Source organism: Peromyscus maniculatus, chromosome 7 (genome assembly GCF_049852395.1).
Source record: "Peromyscus maniculatus bairdii isolate BWxNUB_F1_BW_parent chromosome 7, HU_Pman_BW_mat_3.1, whole genome shotgun sequence".
Taxonomy (NCBI): domain Eukaryota; kingdom Metazoa; phylum Chordata; class Mammalia; order Rodentia; family Cricetidae; genus Peromyscus; species Peromyscus maniculatus.
Genome location: NC_134858.1, coordinates 71,739,618 through 71,760,120, shown reverse-complemented (window position 1 = coordinate 71,760,120; position 20,503 = coordinate 71,739,618). Strand labels below are relative to the sequence as shown.

The 20,503-nt window shown below is 40.2% G+C and overlaps 1 protein-coding gene across 3 annotated transcripts in view; it reads right to left on the bottom strand.

Annotated features, from left to right (window-relative positions):
* The window catches only part of Wdr72 (WD repeat domain 72), a 173,670-nt gene that overhangs the window by 94,907 nt on the left and 58,260 nt on the right, over window positions 1–20,503 (bottom strand). For all 3 annotated transcript variants that reach the window (XM_076576691.1, XM_076576690.1, XM_076576689.1), the window contains one exon: window positions 13,584–13,786. In XM_076576691.1, coding sequence (XP_076432806.1) covers window positions 13,584–13,786 — 203 coding nt within the window. The remainder of the gene's footprint in view (window positions 1–13,583; window positions 13,787–20,503) is intronic.

Below are 20,503 nucleotides of genomic sequence, written 5' to 3'. Positions count from 1 at the left end.
CATCTGGAGTCTATGGCCTCTGCTAGGAAGAAGCGTGTAGAGCCTGGAATTGGCAGTGCCAGCATGCAGTCTATCGAAAATTACTGAGCAACCTCATCCCCCAGATCTCATTTGGGCATTACGAGACAATGAAGAAGAGGAAATCCTTTAAAGCTTGCAGTCTCCTGAGACTCTGGACCTATCCCACCCAAAGAGAAATCTGCAAGCATTTAAAGTGGTATACACCAGAATGTAATCAGCTCTCCCTCCTGTCGTCTGATGAAAGGGGCATGAAGCAGCTTCCAAATCAGCTACCAAAGCAGGAAGCTGCTGCTTGAGGGTTACAGGCTTACCTTGAGTTCCCGTGTTTGGGAAATGAAGCATAAATAAACCTCCTTCATATTTATCATACATCCATTTCTAAACGTTATTGCAAACCTGTTGATTAGATGGCTGATAGCTTTGGGGGCTTTATATTAAGGGGTGGGCTTGAAAAGTAATTATCCCAGGAAAGAAGAAGACTCATGATATACAATATAATCCTCAGGCTATGTCTGGGTGATTATTTTAGATAACTCTGTGACTAGGAGAAATGAGCCTGAGATTGACAGCCAGGTAAATGGAGGGGATACCATAAACTTCGCTGGTGAACAAAGCCATTTTAACCATGTCACCTTTTGTCTTTCTGAGTCTTATGAGGAAACTGCTATTTGCATCTCACCTAAAGTGAGACGGTTCCCTGTGTGCCAAATATCCCAGATTTCATTACCATTATTAAATAAGCTTTTAAAGTTTATTAAGCCAGCAGATTACTGTACTTGCCCCCATTATACTTCATGCTGTTTCCATGAATGTGCTACCCACTTATTATGGTCTTTTTAGAGACATATATAAATTAAGTGCCCCAATCCCTTCTAATTTACTCATTAGAGAGAGAGAGCCAGATTTTAATTATTGCAGTTTTACAAAGCTGGCGTGGTGGTATGCACCTCCACTCCTAGGCCTGGTGAAGAAGAATCAACAAGAGCAGTAAGTTCAAAACCAGCCTGGTCTATGTCATGAGTTTCAGGGTAGCCAGCACTACTTAGTGAGACCTTGTCCAAAAAGAAAACTCTAGTTGCAATTAGCGTTACGATAATCTAGAGTATTTTAAAACACAAAAACCTAGTTCCAGAATTAAAGGATGTTGAACATGAGGCCAACACAATGTATCCAGCTGCAGGAGCAATGCCCAGCCTGTTGGAAGGTCTGTACACTATCTTGAGTGCTCATTCATAGCTATTCTTTGCATGGTTTGTCTCTGGCCCTAAATGCTATCTTGTTTAAAACAGACGGGAGGAGTATATAAGCCAGGGTAAAACTAATGGTAATGAATGGAAATATCATAAACACATGGAAGACTAGACATTTCTGCTACTATCATGATAATCCCATCCTTGAACATGCCAGAAATTAATGTATGTTCTAAGGGTTATTTAAGATAATCTTTAGTTTATGTAAAAATGAAAAGCACAAAGGGGAAAAACATGCTATGTGGCCTTCAAGACATTTTTTAATCATCCATAAACTTCACTTTAACTGTAAGTGAATAGGCTGAAGAAAAAGTAGGCCTTTGATGGTTAAAAATGTTTATCTGACAATCCCATAATACATAAACTTAGTGGACAATCTAGACTCAGATGAGCCTTAGATTTGGGCACTTGTATCACCCATGGAGTAATAATCTCATTTAACTCTCTGGATGATGTCATAGGAAGTCAGGGCCTGTGCTCTTCTCTCTGTATTCCAGACATAGCCACGTGGTCAATGCCAGACTATGGGGGTTGTAAAATAGAGCTTGACGGAAGGACTAGAATAAGGAAAACAAAATATACGCTATCAAACATGAGGTGGAGAGAGGTGAGTTTTGTACAATGACCAGAGACCTCTAAGGAGGTGGGCAAGAACATTGAGGGTGAACAGGGCTTTGTGTTTTGTAAGCTTTGGGAATGGTTTTTGAAAAACCATGTCCTGGAGTTGGGGATTTAGCTCAGTGGTAGAGCACTTGCCTAGCAAGCACAAGGCTCTGGGTTTGGTCCTCAGCTCTGAAAAAAAGAAAAGAAAAAGAAAAACCATGTCCTAGGCAATAGGAGTGAAGGAAAACTGACCACCATCAGCAAAAACCATACAGTGTTCAGACCTGTTCAAGTATAAAATTATATACACAGGAAAAGCAAGTCCCTGGTGCCCACACAGCATCCTGGGAACATTTAATAGCCATGAGGAATAATGATAATTGGAGGAAAAGGTTCTTCGGGCTGTTCGTTTAGGATGAAGATGACTAACTAATCTCGAGCTGTTCGCAGAACTGAAGGCACTTCCCGGATGCCGCTGTGAAAACTCAATCCTGAAAACTCAGGAATACTGGCTGGCTGTTTTTTTCTAATGAAACACATTCAGATTCTGAGCATCAATAAACAAAGCTAAGGGCTTAATACATTTTGTCTTAATAGTCCAGAGGAAATATTCCATGAGAATAAATGCTTTTGTCCGGAGAACTGCTTCCTGTAACATTTTTGCATTTTCCACTCTTAGAGACAGCATCAGCATACGTCACTGGCCTGCTGTGTTTCCTTAAATGGGCCCAGAGGGTGTGCTCAGTCAACAAGTGACATGGCCGGCTTTCAAGAAAAGAGATTTCATTCTCCTTTCCTTTCCTGTTCTAAATTCTTTAAGTTAATCCAACATCCAAATTTCTATATATGTTACTTTTTATTCTTCAAGCTAGTATCCAGTGTTCTGGTAATAAATGAAATATTCCTTTCTGTATATTTTATTTATTACTAGTAGACTGGATACTAGTGTGCTGTCATTACAGAGGTAATGATACCCAGGTAATGATTTTACACCACACTAGTGTGTATACTAGTGTGTCTAGTATACACTTTACTGTGTATCATTACAAAGTGTATCATTACAAAGTATACACTAATGTGTATCATTCCAAAGATAATTATTTCATTTTAAGAAACTTCACCACCAGAAACAAGTTGCTTAAATAGGACAGATCTGACCCTCTTGGGGGTTGGGGAATTTTTTTACTTTAGTAGATAATCAGTTTTCTCCATGAGGCTGAATACCAGATAAACAAAACTTGAAAAGCCATGTTTTTTGTTTGTTTGTTTTTGGTTTGGGTTATTGTTTGGTTTGTTTGGTTTTGTTTTTAAGGAAAACTGATTCAGAACTGAAAATAAAAGGAAGGAAAGAAACTAAGGAATTAGCGAAGGAGATGTTCCTAACTGTCATGACATAATAACATGACCTTGATCATAACATTCATGTGCTCTAAAAGACCTATCAAATTATTCATGTCAATAACGACAAATCTTAAAACTTATGGAGTAAATCACCTTAATGATGTTTCTTGACTAAGATGAACACAAAATGGGATGCCTGATTCACTTAACTCTACTCAGTGTTTCCATGATGGATTGATCTCGCTCTCTGCAACACACGCACACATGCACACAAGTTAACTGATGATTATAGAAAGAATTTCATTCCAAAATATTTAAAAAATTCTAGAGCTTCACATCCCAACAGGGATGATGGGATATCTGCGCAGGGGAAGGGTCCTAAAGTGGATCCAGGCTGCTTGGAGCACTGAGAGGTAGTATAAACATTTATTCATTGAAAAATCTTCTGTGAGAATTAACAAAAGAGATAACATTCACAGAAACCAAAGCTGAGCAAAGCCCTTCTCTGGAAGAAATCAGGATTGCCTATCAGCAATTATAAAAACAATAACGTTGACCTTGAGTCAGCCTTAAAGGTCTTCGTTCACAATTGAACCATCAGCTTTATGAATTTTCAGTTGCTATTGCAGCCAAGGATTCAGTAAATGCAGAGTTGGCCAGTAATAAGACAACAGCTGTTTCAACCGACCCCAGTGAAAAGGCATTTGAGAAAGGACACATCACACTGGCGTTTTCTATGTTGAAAATGACAGCTCTTCCAGATTCCACTCAACACGCCTTAGATGAAGACTTACGACATCTCAGGGAAATACCAATAAAAATCCAAAATCACATACAGTCAAAGAAAGAAATAATTTAAACAAATTGTATCTGCAATCCTGGGAGATCAATAGTCAGCTAAAGGTTTTTATAACTTGAAATGTTTTATGGCTCAAGATTTTACCTTAAGACATTTTTTTTTTCATCTCAAGAATGCAATTTTATTTTTCTCTGCTGTATGTTAAACATTACATCTGGTAATAAGAGAGATACCCGATCAAAGAGGAAATAATAGAGAGAGCCAATCAAAGAGGGGGAGAGGGAGAGGGGTCCTAGTGTGGAGTTATTGGAATTAAGAGATTCAATAGCTGTTACTGCCAGTCAGGTATCATAGCAACCTTGTATGCTTGGAAAAAAAAAAAAAAAGTGCTAGAAAAGTCCCTAAACCGAATCCCCAAACCTGCAAGGCTACTTTGGGAACATAATGCTGTCAACATCTGTGGGTGTTGCCATGGGCACAGCCACAAAAGATTCTGCCATCTAAATTAAAAACAAAACAAAACAAAACAAAAAACAGAGAGAACGAAGGGGATTTATAAGACACATTGACAAGTAAACATCAAGAAGTCATTGGTCTGGCTCTGTCACATCACCCAAAATTCTGTCTGCGTTTACACTAATTCTTTTCTACACAGTACGGAGACTCCGGGTTCAACTGCCCTGTAATTGTGACTCAACAGGAACCAGGGTGTGGGAATCATATCCTAAAACTCTACTTTGGTACTGTCCGTGGCAAGTCTTAACTGGAAACTCAAAGTAGATGGCATTTAAAGCAATATTTAAGCTTCCACTTCTCCACCCTCGATAGCCGTTGATAGTCCACAGAAGAGAAAAGAACAGCTTCCTAGAAGCAAGAAGCTGATATTGATTTTTTTTTTTTCCAAGCAGTGAGTCTCCGTTCTGTGTGGCTGCTGTCAAAGGCGATCTCTAACAGCTGGAGTCAAATTGTACTATTTAGAGAAAGAGCCCTTGTCAAGTGGACCGTAAGTCCCCCAACAATACGCTATTCAAATGGCACTTTGCCACACAAATTGCTGACTGGATGAATAACCTGTGGCAGTGACTGAGGCCAGTATCAAAGTTTCATTTTGATGAGAGGTTTTACGTTCACACGTTAAGCAAGCTTTCTTTGAAGACTATATGAGGCTATATATCCCGGGCCTCAGAATGCTGCAAATAATTAAAATCTGTTTAAATACATCAAGGGAACTTGACAACATTAATATGGATCTGGTGTTAACTGCATTTGTCACAGGGGGAGGAGCAGGGCCCTTCTGTGGCTGGCACCCCCCTCCAACCCCCCACGCCCGCCCGGCACGTGCAGCACAAAGCTGGGCTCTCGCCAGCCGTGCACCATGAAATAGGCGCTTTTTCCTTTTGTAACTCCGATTTACATGGCTGACGGATGTTTAGATTTGAGCGAGGCTTTGAAGTCCTCTGAGGAAATTCAGGGTGGCTCCTGCGCAGGAGGCCGGCAGCTGGAGTCGCTTCACCATGCTTATTCTTTCTGTGGGGACTGGACCTCCTGAGGTAGTTTTGAAACAAAGCTGTGATAGCCTCTACTAGTTTTCCTCATCACTGAGGTAACTTTCTGAGCAACAATAAATAAATAAATAAATAAATAAATAAATAAATAAATAGTCTAAATTCATGCCACCAAATGAATGATAGGATTTTTTTTTTGAGATATGGTTACCTTCTGCCAAAAATATCCATTGCTTCACATATGGTTCAAAAAAGCAAACTACCATGCCCATATTGCCATAAACAGAGGTTTTCCTAGGCTGCCTGAGGTGAGGAGACGTTATTGTTCAGTTACTATGTTGGATGTAGGGGTTAAGTAAAGTAAAATATTTAAAATGAAAATGTTAACACTAAACTTATAGAACTGAATGTTTCCAATGCTTAATAAGAATGTACGTTCTTATAAAATTATGCAGAATTTTCCATGTTATTTACACTTTGATCAACTATCAAAAGGGATATCACCCAAATTCCCTGCCAATCAAAGAAATGGAAAGTCTCATTCTACATGGGGAATTTATCTTTTTAAATTTTACTTTTGACTATATAAACACATGCATGTGCTGTATATGTACAGTACCTGACAATGCCAGAGTCCAGGGGATGCCCTGGAGCGTGAGTTGCAGGCGGTTGTGAGCTGCCTGGCATGGGTGCTGGGAACCAAACTCAGGTCCTCTGAAAGAGCAGCAAGCACTCTTAACCACTGATCCATCTCTCCAGCCCTTTATTCTTAAATAATTCAATCATTTTCAAATAAATACTACCTACTCTCTTCTAATGCGATTCACTTTTGATAACTGAATACTTTAAAAAAAAAAGGAGTTAAACTACATGTAATACTGTCTCTGTGAGCTTTAATTTACTATTTAATGTAAATCTACAGGTAAGACTTTGAAGTATCATTGTGTTGCCCTGTTTTGGTTATTTTATGTGTCATGAAACATAAAACAAGCAACAAAAAGAAAAAAAAGTAGCCTTTTGGTTTGGAGACTTGGTTCAGTGGTATACATACTGCTCATCTAGAAGTCCCCAGAACCCACCTCTAAGTCTAGCTTCAGGATCCTATGCCCTCTTCTGGCCTCCATGGGCCCCTGCACTCATGTGTATATACACACACATACAAAAATAAGTAATAAAAATTTTGCTTTTCACTCTGATAAGGTATAAGTAGCAGAATCCAGCCTTTGACTGAAAACCTAGCAGGTGGCCATCTGTATTTTATAAGAGGAGGCAAGATCAAACTTAAATAAAATTTCTCAGCAAGTGACACCAGCTATCATACTAAGGCCAGATAAAGGTTAAGAACCATAAAAACACCAACTAAGTTATAAATGCAAACATAGTCTTTATTTACAACCAATCTTACATGTTTAGATTAATTCATACAAGTGCACTATTGAAAACTCTGAAATGGAGGTTGGGAAAGATGGCTACTCAGTCAAATGCTTACCCTGTAAACATCACTATGTATCCTTGGCCTACCTGTAACTCACTACATAGACCAAAATGGCACCAAACTGAAGAGATGTACCTGCCTTGGTCTCCTTAGTGCTGAATTTGACAGCATACACTATCTTCCCTGGCCCAAAGACCTGAATTTTATCCCTAGTACCCATGTAAAAGCTGGGTGAGGCGATGTGCACCTGTAAATCCCAGCACTGGGGAGGCAGAGACAAGAGGATCCCCAGGGCTCACTAGCTAGTCAGTCTAGCCAAATTGGTAAGGTTCAAGCTCAATAAAACCCTTATATCAAAAACATGGTGGGGAGTGACTGAGGAAGACACCTGACTTCAATCCCTGACATCCAAAGGCAAGAATGCACATGTGCAGGTATACTCACACACACATGCACATACTCAATCCCATTCTTACACATACTACACATGAAGCAGGGAGATCTATGAACACTTGAGGACAGTGTGGCATGTGGCAATAAAGTTCACACCTTTATCTCTGTAGAGACACAGGGAGACGCTGATTGTCAGGGAGTCCATTTTAAAGGCTCCAAACAGGAGTGAACATGTGCTCTAGGAACTCATAGGGCCACATGGAGCCAGGCACTGCTTAGATTCTTCTTCAGGAAGGAAGACACACTCCACTGGTTCCCTCTCTGCATGGCTCACTGGCCGTTTATAACTCTGATCACTTGTGGGCTATGTCCCCAAACTGGAACCAAGGTTCAAGTATCTCCTTGGGACAATGACTAAGCAAGACTACAGCATAAGTGCTTGCAGACCAGAGGCTTCCTGTAATGGGATATTATAAGAGAAATTGCTAAACGGTCTTATTAATAAAAAAACCCGGATCCAGATAGTGGGGTGAAAACTGAGAGATCAGAGAAGCAGAAAGAAGCCAGCCACGTTCTTACTGCTAGGAAATCCTCAGCCAGAGAGAGAGCCACTTCCTGTATACTCACCCTATATCCTTTCTGTGCCCTGCCATCTCACTTCCTCTCTCTGCCCAGCTACATCACTTCCTCTTTCTGCCCAGCTCTATCGCTCCTTGTCTGTCTGTACAGACCTCCAGACCTCTATGGTTGACTAGTGCTGGGAATTAAAAGTGTGTGCCACCATGCCTGGCTCTGTTCCCAATGTGGCCTTGAACTCATGGAGATCCAGATGAATCTCTGCCTCCTGAATGCTAGGATTAAAGGCCTGTGCTACCACTGCCTGACCTCTATGTTTAATATAGTGGCTGGCTTTTTCCTCTGATCTCCAGATAAACTTTGTTGGGGTGCACAAATAAAATATCACATTTCCCCTTTTTTGTCTAAAATAAAAAAATTATAACTAATATAAGAAAACTATACACAATAAGTACAATAACTATATACAATATATAGGCAATAAATATATCAACAATGTCTAGTCCATTAGCATTTGACAAATTCAGAGAAAATATTCCATTATCTATCCTATTCTGGTGAGTCCAAAATGTACCTAATTCACTTTCTATTCTAACTTGTATTACCAACCAAAAACTATCTTTTGATGTCTTTCAAACTTATATGCTTTACACCTCCCTCTGATCTCCAGATAAGCTTTATTGGGGTGCACAAATAAAATATCACCACAGGATATGTTTGCTCTTGACTTTTTACCAGACACACACACACACACACACACACACACACACACACACACACACTTGATTGTACCCTGAAATTTTAATTTGCAGGATATTTTATTGTTGTTTTTATTTGAATGCTTATTATTTTATTTATTTATTTATTTATTTATTTATTTAATTATTTATTTATTTAATAAAGGATGGTGTCCCAGCACATATAAGTACTGGTTTCTATACAATAATAGAATAGAATATATTGGCACAAACTATTCCAATTTACATTCCATATATATACATATGTATATACACACATATATATATATATATACACAAATATATGACATTAAGATAAATGGCTTTATTAAAATTTCAGACATGCATAAAAGAAGAGTTACAGATTCTTTTGTCATTTTGTGTTGATACCTCCTCACCTTCCAGGGCAAAGAGAACTACTAGATCATAGATCAGCAAACCAAAGCCAGTATATCACATCTGGGCCACTGCTTGCTGCTGTAAGGTAAAGTACCTGAATCCTCCATGGTGACCCCTGTGCTCAACAGCAGAGCTGAGTAGGCAAAGATCTCAGCTGCGACCCTAAAACATTCACTCCCTGATTTTTACTGAAAGATTCACACAACCCTTTTCATGGACACCACTGTCTTAAATAAATAAAATGCAGATCACATTTATAGTTTTAAATTGCCCAGCAGACATCTTAAAACAACATAAATAGAAAGTGGGTAAAGTTGGTTTGAATAATTTGTATTTAATTTCATATGTTCAAAATGTATGTGTTTAAGATTTTGTTCTGGTCTTATTTCAAATATCAACTAGAACTGTCATGTGTTCATTTTAATATCACCACATTAGACAGGGCAGCTCTAAGCTGGCAAGCAAGCAGAGGGCTGGTGAGAAACGGGTTCTGCTCGGTTCAGCAGAGTTCTTCTCAGACACTGCAAATGCATAAATTGTGGCAATTAAAATAATCCTGCTTATCCCTTTACCCATCTTATGGATAAGAAGCACAGTAAAGAACTGAAAACGTGTGCACACATGCGTGTGCGCGCGCACACACACACACACACACACCAAAAACGAACCAACTAACCAATGGGCAAAATGGGACCTTTCTCTTTAAAATATAGTGTAGCAGCAAAGATTCTGTCATGTAGCAATGATTTTAGCCCAGTTGTTAAATCCCTACCTCAAAGCTAAATTTCTCCCTCCACTATTTAAATAGATCCTATCCCGTTTTATCCTCTGCCCAATCTAAGAAAAGCCAACATGGTATTGTATCCTGTAAATCTTTTAAGACTCTAACTCTTCTCCTCTCATCCCAAAGATCTTTCTTTGTGGAGCAGCAGAGATTTAGCTCCTCCAGAAATTCAAAGTGGATATATTTTTTAAATGATTTTTATGACATTTTCTGTTCTCTTCATAATCTGCCCCCTCCATTTATATGTACTCTCCAAAACCATGAAGAAAAACTGAATAGAATATTCTAAAATCATCCAAATATTGGCCAACATGGAGTTCCAGATGTTTTGTCCTGTCCAAACTGTCTATTCCATTGCTGTCCAGTAGCCTGCCTGTGCCTCACTATCACTAACACGGGCACAAATGCAAAGCACTCTGGGATGGTCCAAAACTCACAGGCTTGTTGTCCATTTCCCCCACCCACAACCTGTATGTGAGTCACACACTCTTTGAAGACTTTTTCTCTTCTGAAACTCATGAAGCATTTAGTATATTGAGAGTAAATCGCTTATGAACTAGGAAGATGCCTCAGTGGAGAGAGCGCTTAGAAATACAACAAACTGAGCCTGAGTCCCCAGAATTCCTGGAAAAGCTGACAAATCAGACATTTGTGAAGAGAGACAGAGAGGAGAGGTGGAGACTCCCGGAAGCTTGCAGCACTTCTACCCTGGATGGCATACATGACAGCGAACACAAAAGACCTCACGTCAAGCAATATGGGCGGCGAGGCCCAGCACCTGACGCTGCTCTCTCACCTCCTCATGGGCGCCATGACCTATGTGCCCACTCTCTCACATACATATCACATGCACAAAAAAGTAGATTAATAACATACAAGTTTACCTTTGAAATCTCATACTTTAAAACAAAACAACGTCCATAGGAGGTGGTGGTGCACGCCCTTAATCCCAGCACTCAGGAGGCAGAGGCAAGTGGATCTCTATGAGTTTGAGGCCAGCCTGGTCTACAGAGTGAGTTCCAGGACAGCAGGGCTACGCAGAGAAACCCTGTTTGGAAACACAAAGTTAATAATAATAATAATAATAATAATAATAATAATAATAATAATAATAATAATAATAATAATAAAACCATCTCGACACCCTGGCTCTAGAGAAATGCTAAAATGACACACGGATGACAGACAATGAGGGCAAGCCGTGCAGAACTGAAAGTGGGACAGAGAAGCACAAGGACAGATGCCTGCAGCCACACCAAATCTAGTGACAACAGGAGCATGTGAAGGAAAAGAGGTGAGTCCCCTGTCTCCTCTACTTCTCCACTACAAAGAGCAAAGGCTGGAAATTGCAGTCTGCTCGGGTAAAGAGCAACAACTAGAAAATAGAGTGGAAATCAGCCTACGAGCAGGAAGACAAGGCCGGGGCATTTTATTGCTTCTTCAAGTCAAGAAAGAAACAAAATTATATACAGAAAATGAAATGTGTATACGCTGTTACCACTACCTACAGGGTAACTCGGAGCTTCGGGAAGAAACAGCAGTCAGTTTATCTTCTGAGAATCCAAGTAGAGAAACTGGCACCTAGTGAAAGTGATTTTTTTTTCCCTACAGACCTTACACCTCCACTTCTGAAACGCACAGATCAACAGACACCTAGCTCTTGTCTACCATTCTAGAAGAATTCCTACTCCACTATTGTGTATGCTTATTGTATAAAACGGTGCATTTCATGATGACACTTTCAGACACAGGTGTCTGACACCCTACTCAGATTCACCCCATATTGCCCTCTCCAGCACATTCTTTCTACTCTCTAATGCACACTCCGCTACAACAGACAGCAAGGCGGCTGCATCGGAATGGGAATGAACACCTAGACAGGCTCAGTCACTGAGCCTTATTGATCCCAATGTGTACAATTCAATTAAAATTTCACCACAGCTGTATAAGTATCCTTACAAACAGCCTGTTTTCATGGTAGGGATGCTAAGAACTAGAGCTGGGGAAATGGCTCAGTGGTTAAGAGCACTGGCTGCTCTTCCAGAGGACCTGGGTTCAGTTCCCAGTCCCCACATGGCAACTTACAACATGGTAACTCCAGTTCCAGGGAATCTGATGCCCTCTTCTGGCCTCCATTGGCACTGCATGTATACAATGTCCACACAGGTAGGCCAAAATTAATAAATAAACACAAAGAGTAGCTTTTGACAACCTCAAAACAATGAAAAAGTACAGAAAACAAGCTGCTGCTACCCACTGGTTTAGGATCTGAAGAAGGAACCTACAGACTGAAGTAGGTTGTCTGAATGGAAATAGAGAAATGCAATCTTTAGGGCATTTTCAGTGGCCTGGTGGGCTGAGGTGACAGTATCTGATTTTCAGAACTCAGTGGACCAACACCCCGAGGCTGACATCATGAAGACCATGGGGCTCTGTATCAGCATCTGTGCCATGCAGCCACCCAGCTTCGCACTTGGAGACTGGAGGGTCAACCAGTGTGATTCCAGCACGGTTACATACTCACAGTCAGCAAGTAAACAACCTTCAAGCTACACATTTGTTGTTAGGTGTTCAGTTAGTGTCTGAGATCTCACAATGAATGCTGACCTGAGATAAAATCCAAATCAGGTCTCTAAACTCGTAAGGTGGTGTGGAAGCTCAGCTGTGTGGCCTGGCTTCCATCGCCTTGATGAGTGACAAGACATCTTCTGCTTCTAATATAAATGTACACACAAGATAAAAACAGGATCATAGCTAAGTCTTCATTCAGAGCAATGAAATAATAGGAAATGGTAAGGATATGCAGTTCCTGATTTAGAAACCTCTGTTCCTACACGTCCACACGAATAATTTTGATCTGTTTTTTATGTCATTGATTATTTTCAATTACGAGTAAGAGTGTATGTGTGTGCAACTTAGCTCTTATATGCATGTGAGAGCAGGTGGCCAGGAAAGACAGAGACCCTCGAGCTGTGGTTACACACAGTTGTGAGGCCCATGTGGATGGTGGGATCTAAACTTGGGTTCCCTGGAAGAACAGCAAGTGCCCCTGACTCTGAGTGATCTCTCTAGACCCTACTTTTGATTTTTCTAAAAATCTTTAGGTTCAAACATGTTATTGGAAATATTTATATATAAATTATTAATTAGTAAAAAAATGACACCAGCAATAAGAGCAATAAAACAGTATACAGTGGCCCTTAAAATTGCAGAAATATGTTAGATAACATTATGGAGAGGATATTTACATGAAAAAACACCAGGTATATTCATACACATGGCACAGGTAAAGAGGCTAACAAGATAGCATGAAGGATACAAATGGAAAATGCTATCTTAAAGAAATTAGATTAAATCACTATAATATGTCTAGAAAAGAAAAACAATAAAGCCAGTCTAATAACAAACAGAAAGTCAGAGTAAAAGATACTAAATGCACTCAACTGAGGAATTAAAAATGGATTCAAACTACAGAATATAATCGCCATCATTGAAAAACACTTATAATTTAAGTTCATGGGACAGTAACTTAATTTTTGATGAGCTGGAAACTCTCTTGTCACAAATGTCATTGCAGGGATGGCATCCACTATAGAGTTAAATCCCCCTATCCTGTTCAACCCAACATCACTGGACTGAGGCCATCACCGATTCCCTGCTTTTGTGCGGACAGGTTAGGGCCATGTCGCTTCTTACCCCAGTTGCTACGTTCCTGTGGAACACTGGAGATGTGGACTCACCTTACATGAAGACTCCAGCTGCAGACCAGGGCAGGGCAGCAGCCCAGGTTGGTGGGAACTGGAGGACCTCTGCTCTACACTCTTGTGCTTGTGTGTCTCTGAGGCCACTGACAGTGTAGGCTCAGATCTGACAAGCTGCACATTGTCACCACAGTTAAGAATAATCCTTGCCCTTTCTCCTGTCTCATGCCTTTCCAAAGTGCCTGGAAAATGAAACCCAAGATATAAAACAAATATAAGCAAAATATCCACCGGGATACAATAAAGAGACCTCAAAGGCCGTTTTCAAAGAAGGATCTTGGTTCTTTAAGCTGTCATTCCTGCCTTTTTACCACAGAAAGAGCCAGCCTGGGAGCTTTGTCTAGATAGCTGAAATTTTGTCATCGGCCATGAAACACTGGACTTGAAAGTGTATCCTCCTCTAGGAGTCTCTTTATCCACTCCAAGAGTCTCCATGACTAAAACCCCTCTTACTGTTCAGTGTGAATGTGAGCAATAAGGAACAGCTATGGAATATTTTTGTACCGTCTCCTAGTGTGTAGCTCACAAACAACAGAGACTCTGGAGTGCTCATCTGGGGTTCCCAGGTTGGCAGTGCTTCTACTGGTGATGTGTAACTTGCTTAAATGATTAGGGTTGGTGAAGACACCAAGGCTCAGGGTGCCTCTGCCCTCACTCAGGGCCCCCCAGCTTCTGTTGTTGTTTTTATTGCTGGAGTTTGTTATCGCCAGAACCTTTTCTTTTTTATTTCTTATGTTATTAGAGCTGGAATTAATCTCCTCTGCCCTCTGACATCCTTCCAGCTCCAGAAGTGGTGCTGACAAGTCCAATTTAAAGATAAAAGGAACAAAAGTGTAGGGGGCTGGAGAGCTGGCTCAACAGTGAAGAGCACTGGCTGCTCTTGCAGAAGACTGTGGCTGGGTTCTGAGCCACATGTAACTCCAGCTCCAGGGGAAACAACGCCCCCTTCTGACCTCTGTGGGTACTGCACTCATGCGGCATACATTCACACATGTATACACACGTACACACACATACATGTAAGTAATAAAAAAAATCTTCAAAAAAAAAAGAGTAAGTATAAAATTTACTAGAGTTGGCCTGCGGTGATGTTCTACACTTATCACACAAGTATGAGACCTAGAATTCAGATTCATGGTACTCAGGTAAATGCCTATAATTTCAGCATGAAGAAGACAAACACAGGGGATTCCCCCTCTAGATTAGCCCAAATGGTGAGCTCTGGGTTCAGTTAGAGACCCTGCCTCAGTAAATAAAGCATAGAGCAAGCAAGGAAGACACAAGACATTATCACTTGACCTCCAAATGCATACACACACACACACACACACACACACACACAATGATCAGAAGACTGGAAAGCTTAGTAGCAAGGTACTACCCAACCATAGAGACCTCAGTTTGGGGGCTGGAGAGATGGCTCAGAGGTTAAGAGCACTGACTACTCTTCCAGAGGTCCTGAGTTCAATTCCCAGCAACCACATGGTGACTCACAATCATCTGTAATGAGATCTGGTGCCCTCTTCTGGCCTGCATGACATACATGCTGTATACATAATAAATAGATAAATCTTTTTTTAAAAAAAAAAAAAAAGACCTCAGTTTGGAACCTAGCACCAAATAAATCAGTTATTGTCTTCAAGTCCCTATAACACTATGGGGTGGGGGCAAAGGAATGGAGGAAGACACCTGACTTTTTCTTTGTTTTCTAAACCCATGCACAGGTAGACATATGCCACATACATGTATGCATACTACACTCATATACATATACATTCACATACAAAAAGAAAGTATCAGAAAACAATTGACATAGTCAACTGGTTTTATGAATATGATATCACATGTTCATTGGGCAAATTAATCTTGATGTCTGCTTCATATCCTTTATGAGTTTATTTGTATTATTAATCTTAAATATAACTCATACCCAACTGAACAAAAATGATAAGAAATTCAAGAATTAATATCATAATACAGATTTAATTTCATATTATTCCTTTCCTACCTATGAGAAAAAGTTGTGTTAGAGATAATTCTCATTGGTAATATTAAGAAAAGATGAACTAAATTGATTATTATAAGAAAGTGAGTAAAAATGATAGGTCTCTCTGCCTTCTGATGGGAAGTGAGTTGTGAAAAATGTAGTGACAACCACCCAATTCAGTCTCAGGCCCCTCCTCCCTCCCGTTTCCTCCATCACTCTTAGCTGGCATTTGGCACTTTATACTGGTCCTGGCCGTCATGTTACAGCAACAGGCAGAATTTTAATCTCAGAGACTCTTGGCAATGCTCTCCCATTTTAATCATTTTAAATTTGTAAGAAAATATTCTGAATATCAATGTCTAAATATAACATTCTACCCTTTCTTTTTTCATGACTATTGAGATACTGTCAACAAAGGACGCCGGCAGCAACATCAGGAAAATCTTTTCTCTCAAGAATGACAGCAAGAAAAGTTTATCAGATGAAAGACTGCAGCTCATCTTCCTGGAAAATGACTGCATTCCAGAACTTGCAACCATGTGGTTCGTTGTCTTTCTGAGAAACCTCTCTTTGAATTTGGTATCCACATGGATAGTCTTCTCATGAGTTTTCTGAGGCTACACAACGTGATATTTGGAAAATATTTTCAAAAAACTTTAAGTTTCTCTGTGTTACCTGTAACTGGCTTTGTGCTCCTGGGCTCAAGAAATACTCTTGCCTCGGCCTCTCAAGTGGTTGAGAGAATGAATGGGTGTGGGCTACAATGCTTGGCTTTTGACAATCCTTGAGAAATAATATATTATACTTTAATTACATAGCCTTGTGCCTTACACTGTATATTTTACACATTCATGTACCTCATCTTAAATGAAGCACAACCATCTCTTGAATTGTCTACCCATAACCATAGCTTAGCCCTGTAAGTATATGGCTGTTACCTCCTGTTTTTGCACAGGTATCTAATCTGTTTCATCTACTGTACCATCCAAAGTGACCTGTTTACAACACATAGTAAACAAGAAAGGCTCAGCCTCAAAGCCTCATGGCATTGCAAGAGCAAGAGACATCAAAGGCTGATTTACTGTAGTATCTAAAGTACAAATATTCTACTCTACCCCTAAGTAAATATCCCCCAACCAAAGAAATCATTGGATATTTGGTTTTGTTGATAATAAATCTTAACATAGTAGTTAATTCTTTATTTTAAGATTTCTTATCAAATTATTATTGCTTCTTTCTCCTGATTAATGAGCTCTTTTAAATCACTTCTCAGCAGAATTCATGGAATTTATATCCCTTAAGCACATTCTTTAAATTGTTAGGGTATCTAGAAAAATGAGAATAACCACAAGGAAGACTATCAGTGTGTTCTTGTGAGAATTCTTCCCCTAGGGAGGTATAAGCAAATCTACCTTCCTATTCCTCCCCAGTGACAAACCAAAGTATCATTCCACCAAAGTCCACCTTGAGACACCAGTGAGTTTACTGGGTCTACTTACAGAGCAATGGTGGGGGATTATGGGAAAGAAGCCGGGTGTCGATGACTTTGGCAGATGCACTTGGAGATCTGCACCCAGCATGGAGGATGGCTTCCCCATGGCCCATAGTCCTCCTCAGTTAACTTCCCCAGGCTTCTATACTCTAGTGCCTAACCTAGATTCAAGGCCAAACTCAATTAGGGCTAAATTGCACACACTGCCTGGGAAGTATGGATAAAAACTCAGTTGCTGGTCCAATAGCCCCCACCTCAAAACCCCTCCTTCTGTGAGGGGATTCCAACAACAGGTTGGTGGGGAAGAGTAAGGCTTTCAACTTTCTAGCTGTTTCTCATCCCATCCTAAGGACCAGTGCCCCTGATATGAGGGCTGAGAGGTACACCCCTCCACCTTTATGGCAAATCCCTCCTTCTGAGAATACCACCTCTACATGCCTAACACACTCTGGCAGAGGAGATTCAGAGATGTAGCTATGATGGACCCGGTCTGGTTAAAGGTCAGGTGTTTGCATACACTGCCTGGGGATTTCCAGATAGAGACCAGGGCAGGTAGACAGAAACTTACACAGTCATAAGACAGGCTGGGATTAAATTCCAGTGACAGACTTCCATCTAAGGGGACTTGGAGTGTTGAAGGCCAACACAGACCTCTGAGTCTTTCTGCATATAAAGGGAGGATTGTATTTTATATTCTGCATATAAAATGGTGAGTCTCACCCGGCCTTCTGTTTAGTAGTGTGTTGTTAAAATATAAGCTCAGACAAAGACATTGGGACTGTCAATATTTATATGGAACCTCCTGTACTTCTTTCTGCTGGTTTCATTTTTGAATAGGGAAAAATGACCTCTACAATGTGTGCTGGAGACTTGACTTGAAGTGTCAGGCTTTTTTCAAGAAAGAAAGGCCGCAAAGGACAGTTCTTCGACCAAGGTACAAGAGCAAGGCAGAGAGGTAGGGAAGCATAGACCATGCCACACCAGTGTAGTACTCCTGTCCACATAGACTATGCTACACCAGTGTAGTACTCCTGTCCACATAGACCATGCCACACCAGTGTAGTACTCCTGTCCACATATAACATGCCACACCAGTGTAGTACTCCTGTCCACATAGACTATGCTACACCAGTGTAGTACTCCTGTCCACAGACACAATGAGAAGGAACTGCGCTGCCTGACCCTAGAAGTCCCCTCCCAGAAACCGGAAGTTCTCACCATGGTAATTTCCATCAAATTTAAAATGTTTGGTCTTCTAGTAAATATATCCTAAAATGCCACAGATATTTGCTTTCTAGTATCATAATCAACTATCAACAAATAAATTGTTTTAAATTGCCCACCTACGTAAATGAATTTGAGACAGTAGTGACTTCCTGAGAATAATAATGAAATAAAATTATCATAGGAACACAAATTCTCAGAGCCACCAAATCTCCACTTGTTCATAAAAAAAGGGGAGATTCATTCAATTAAATATTCTACTCATATCATTGTGGAAACCTAAAACATTAGCTAAATTTACTAAAAAGAAACCTGATGTTATGATTAATAACAAGCACATGTTTGCATGAACAGAGCTTGATGGTAAGAACATGAAATATTACATAATAGATCTAAGACTTGCCTCCATCGCTAGGATTTCCTCAGCTGAATCTGATGTGCTGTGGGGCAGTGCTTAAGAACAGTTATATTTCAAAGTGACTACACGTAAAATAGAATAGGCTTAAAAAGTAGCTTCATTATCCAACTTGGTAGCCACACTCATACAATCAGATTTCAGTCAAACAGATGGCTGCCAAAAGTAATCAAATTGCTCTGTGTGGAGGAAGCTGACCATTGGTTGTGTTGTGAGATTTCTCACTTATCTTCAGCTGCACATGAAGCTCAGTGACTTGCTCACAGAAGTGTATGGAGATTGACCCAGCGGCCCTGCCTAATAAAAGCATTTCACAGTGACTGCATCTTACCCTGGAAAATAGGAAACTGATGTGAGTTTGACCAAGGGGAGGCCCTGGAGGCATGGGATTTAGATTTAGCTAACTAGAAAGAAATGGAAGCATGGGGAAGGGGAATGGATCTGAAAATATTAAACCAAGCATAAAGGCACTTTCTTCTTTCCTAACTATTGCAGAGTGGAATAAATCCATCTGTAAAATAGATCTTCAATGGCTTGACTCATTTCACACTATGCAAAGGCCTGAGTAGGTTAACAAACTCACAACTGGCTTCCCACCAACCTTCCATACCTTAAGGGTATAGAATACATTTTTTTAAAAATCTCTGACCTCTGTGACCTGAAGCCCAGCTCTGCCTCCAGCACCTTCACAGAAATCCCAGCATTTACCGGAGGGACACACTCAACCCCCACATCCAATTCTGACCATTGACCTTCAGAAAAATGCAATGACAGGCTCAGAAGCGGGGGGAGAATAAGAGATGAGATACATAGAGGTTTCAAGGTGCTGACATGTGTCCAAATTATAAGCAAAAGTAATACTAACTTTAAGCAAATTTAAAACCAGATGCTTCCTGTTAGTTTCTTATTAAATGATCTCTCTTCTTAAACTTGTGTTAACAACATTACCTATGACTACATTTCAATTTTCAACTTCATTCTGGAACTAAACAAACTAATTGATGAGAATGTGCACAGAAAAGGGTATGTTTTGCTTTATCATATGAAAAGTATGCTTAAATTGACAATCACCTATCTTATGCATAGCATTAAAAATCATCCCATTTCTAACTAACAGAAAATGCCACTCACTCTGTATGCCTTGCATTCTGATACCAGGTATATTTATTTTTAATTTTAAAATAACTCTCTTAGATTTTATCCCTCATGCATCTTATTGAAGGTTAGCTGACTTATTGGCTGCAATGGCCCTGAAGACATTCCAGTCTATCATTTATTTGCTTCTGGCATCAGTTCAGGTAATTTGGTCATTATCTTGCTGAGCTGATCTACAGTTTTTTCCTGGAAAGATGAAACATATTGGAAAAGGCAGAATTGAAGTGTGCTCTCCCGGATAAGGTGCTGAGTGAAGGGCAAAGTCTACGGAGGGTCTTGGTGTTCCTGCTTTGTCTCCTTTGTATTCATAGGGGGAGGATATAATAGGGAGGAAAGAAGGGTTTTGACTGCAATCAGTCAAATAATGAGTGGACAAATGAGTGAACTCAGGGTCAGTGGACTGTGGAGTTTGTTTGGAAGGATCGAGGCTCAGGATACCACCACTAGAATCTACTTATGAGAGTCAATACTATATCCATACCTAGGTATGCAAAAAATGTTCTTTCAACTTCCTACCCTTCAATTCCATGGATTCACTCACTTCTGGAGTCTTTACAGACTCTCAAGCTTGAGCTCCAAGAAAACAGGCAGAACTCTCTAAGTAAATCCCCAGTACCACTCAATCT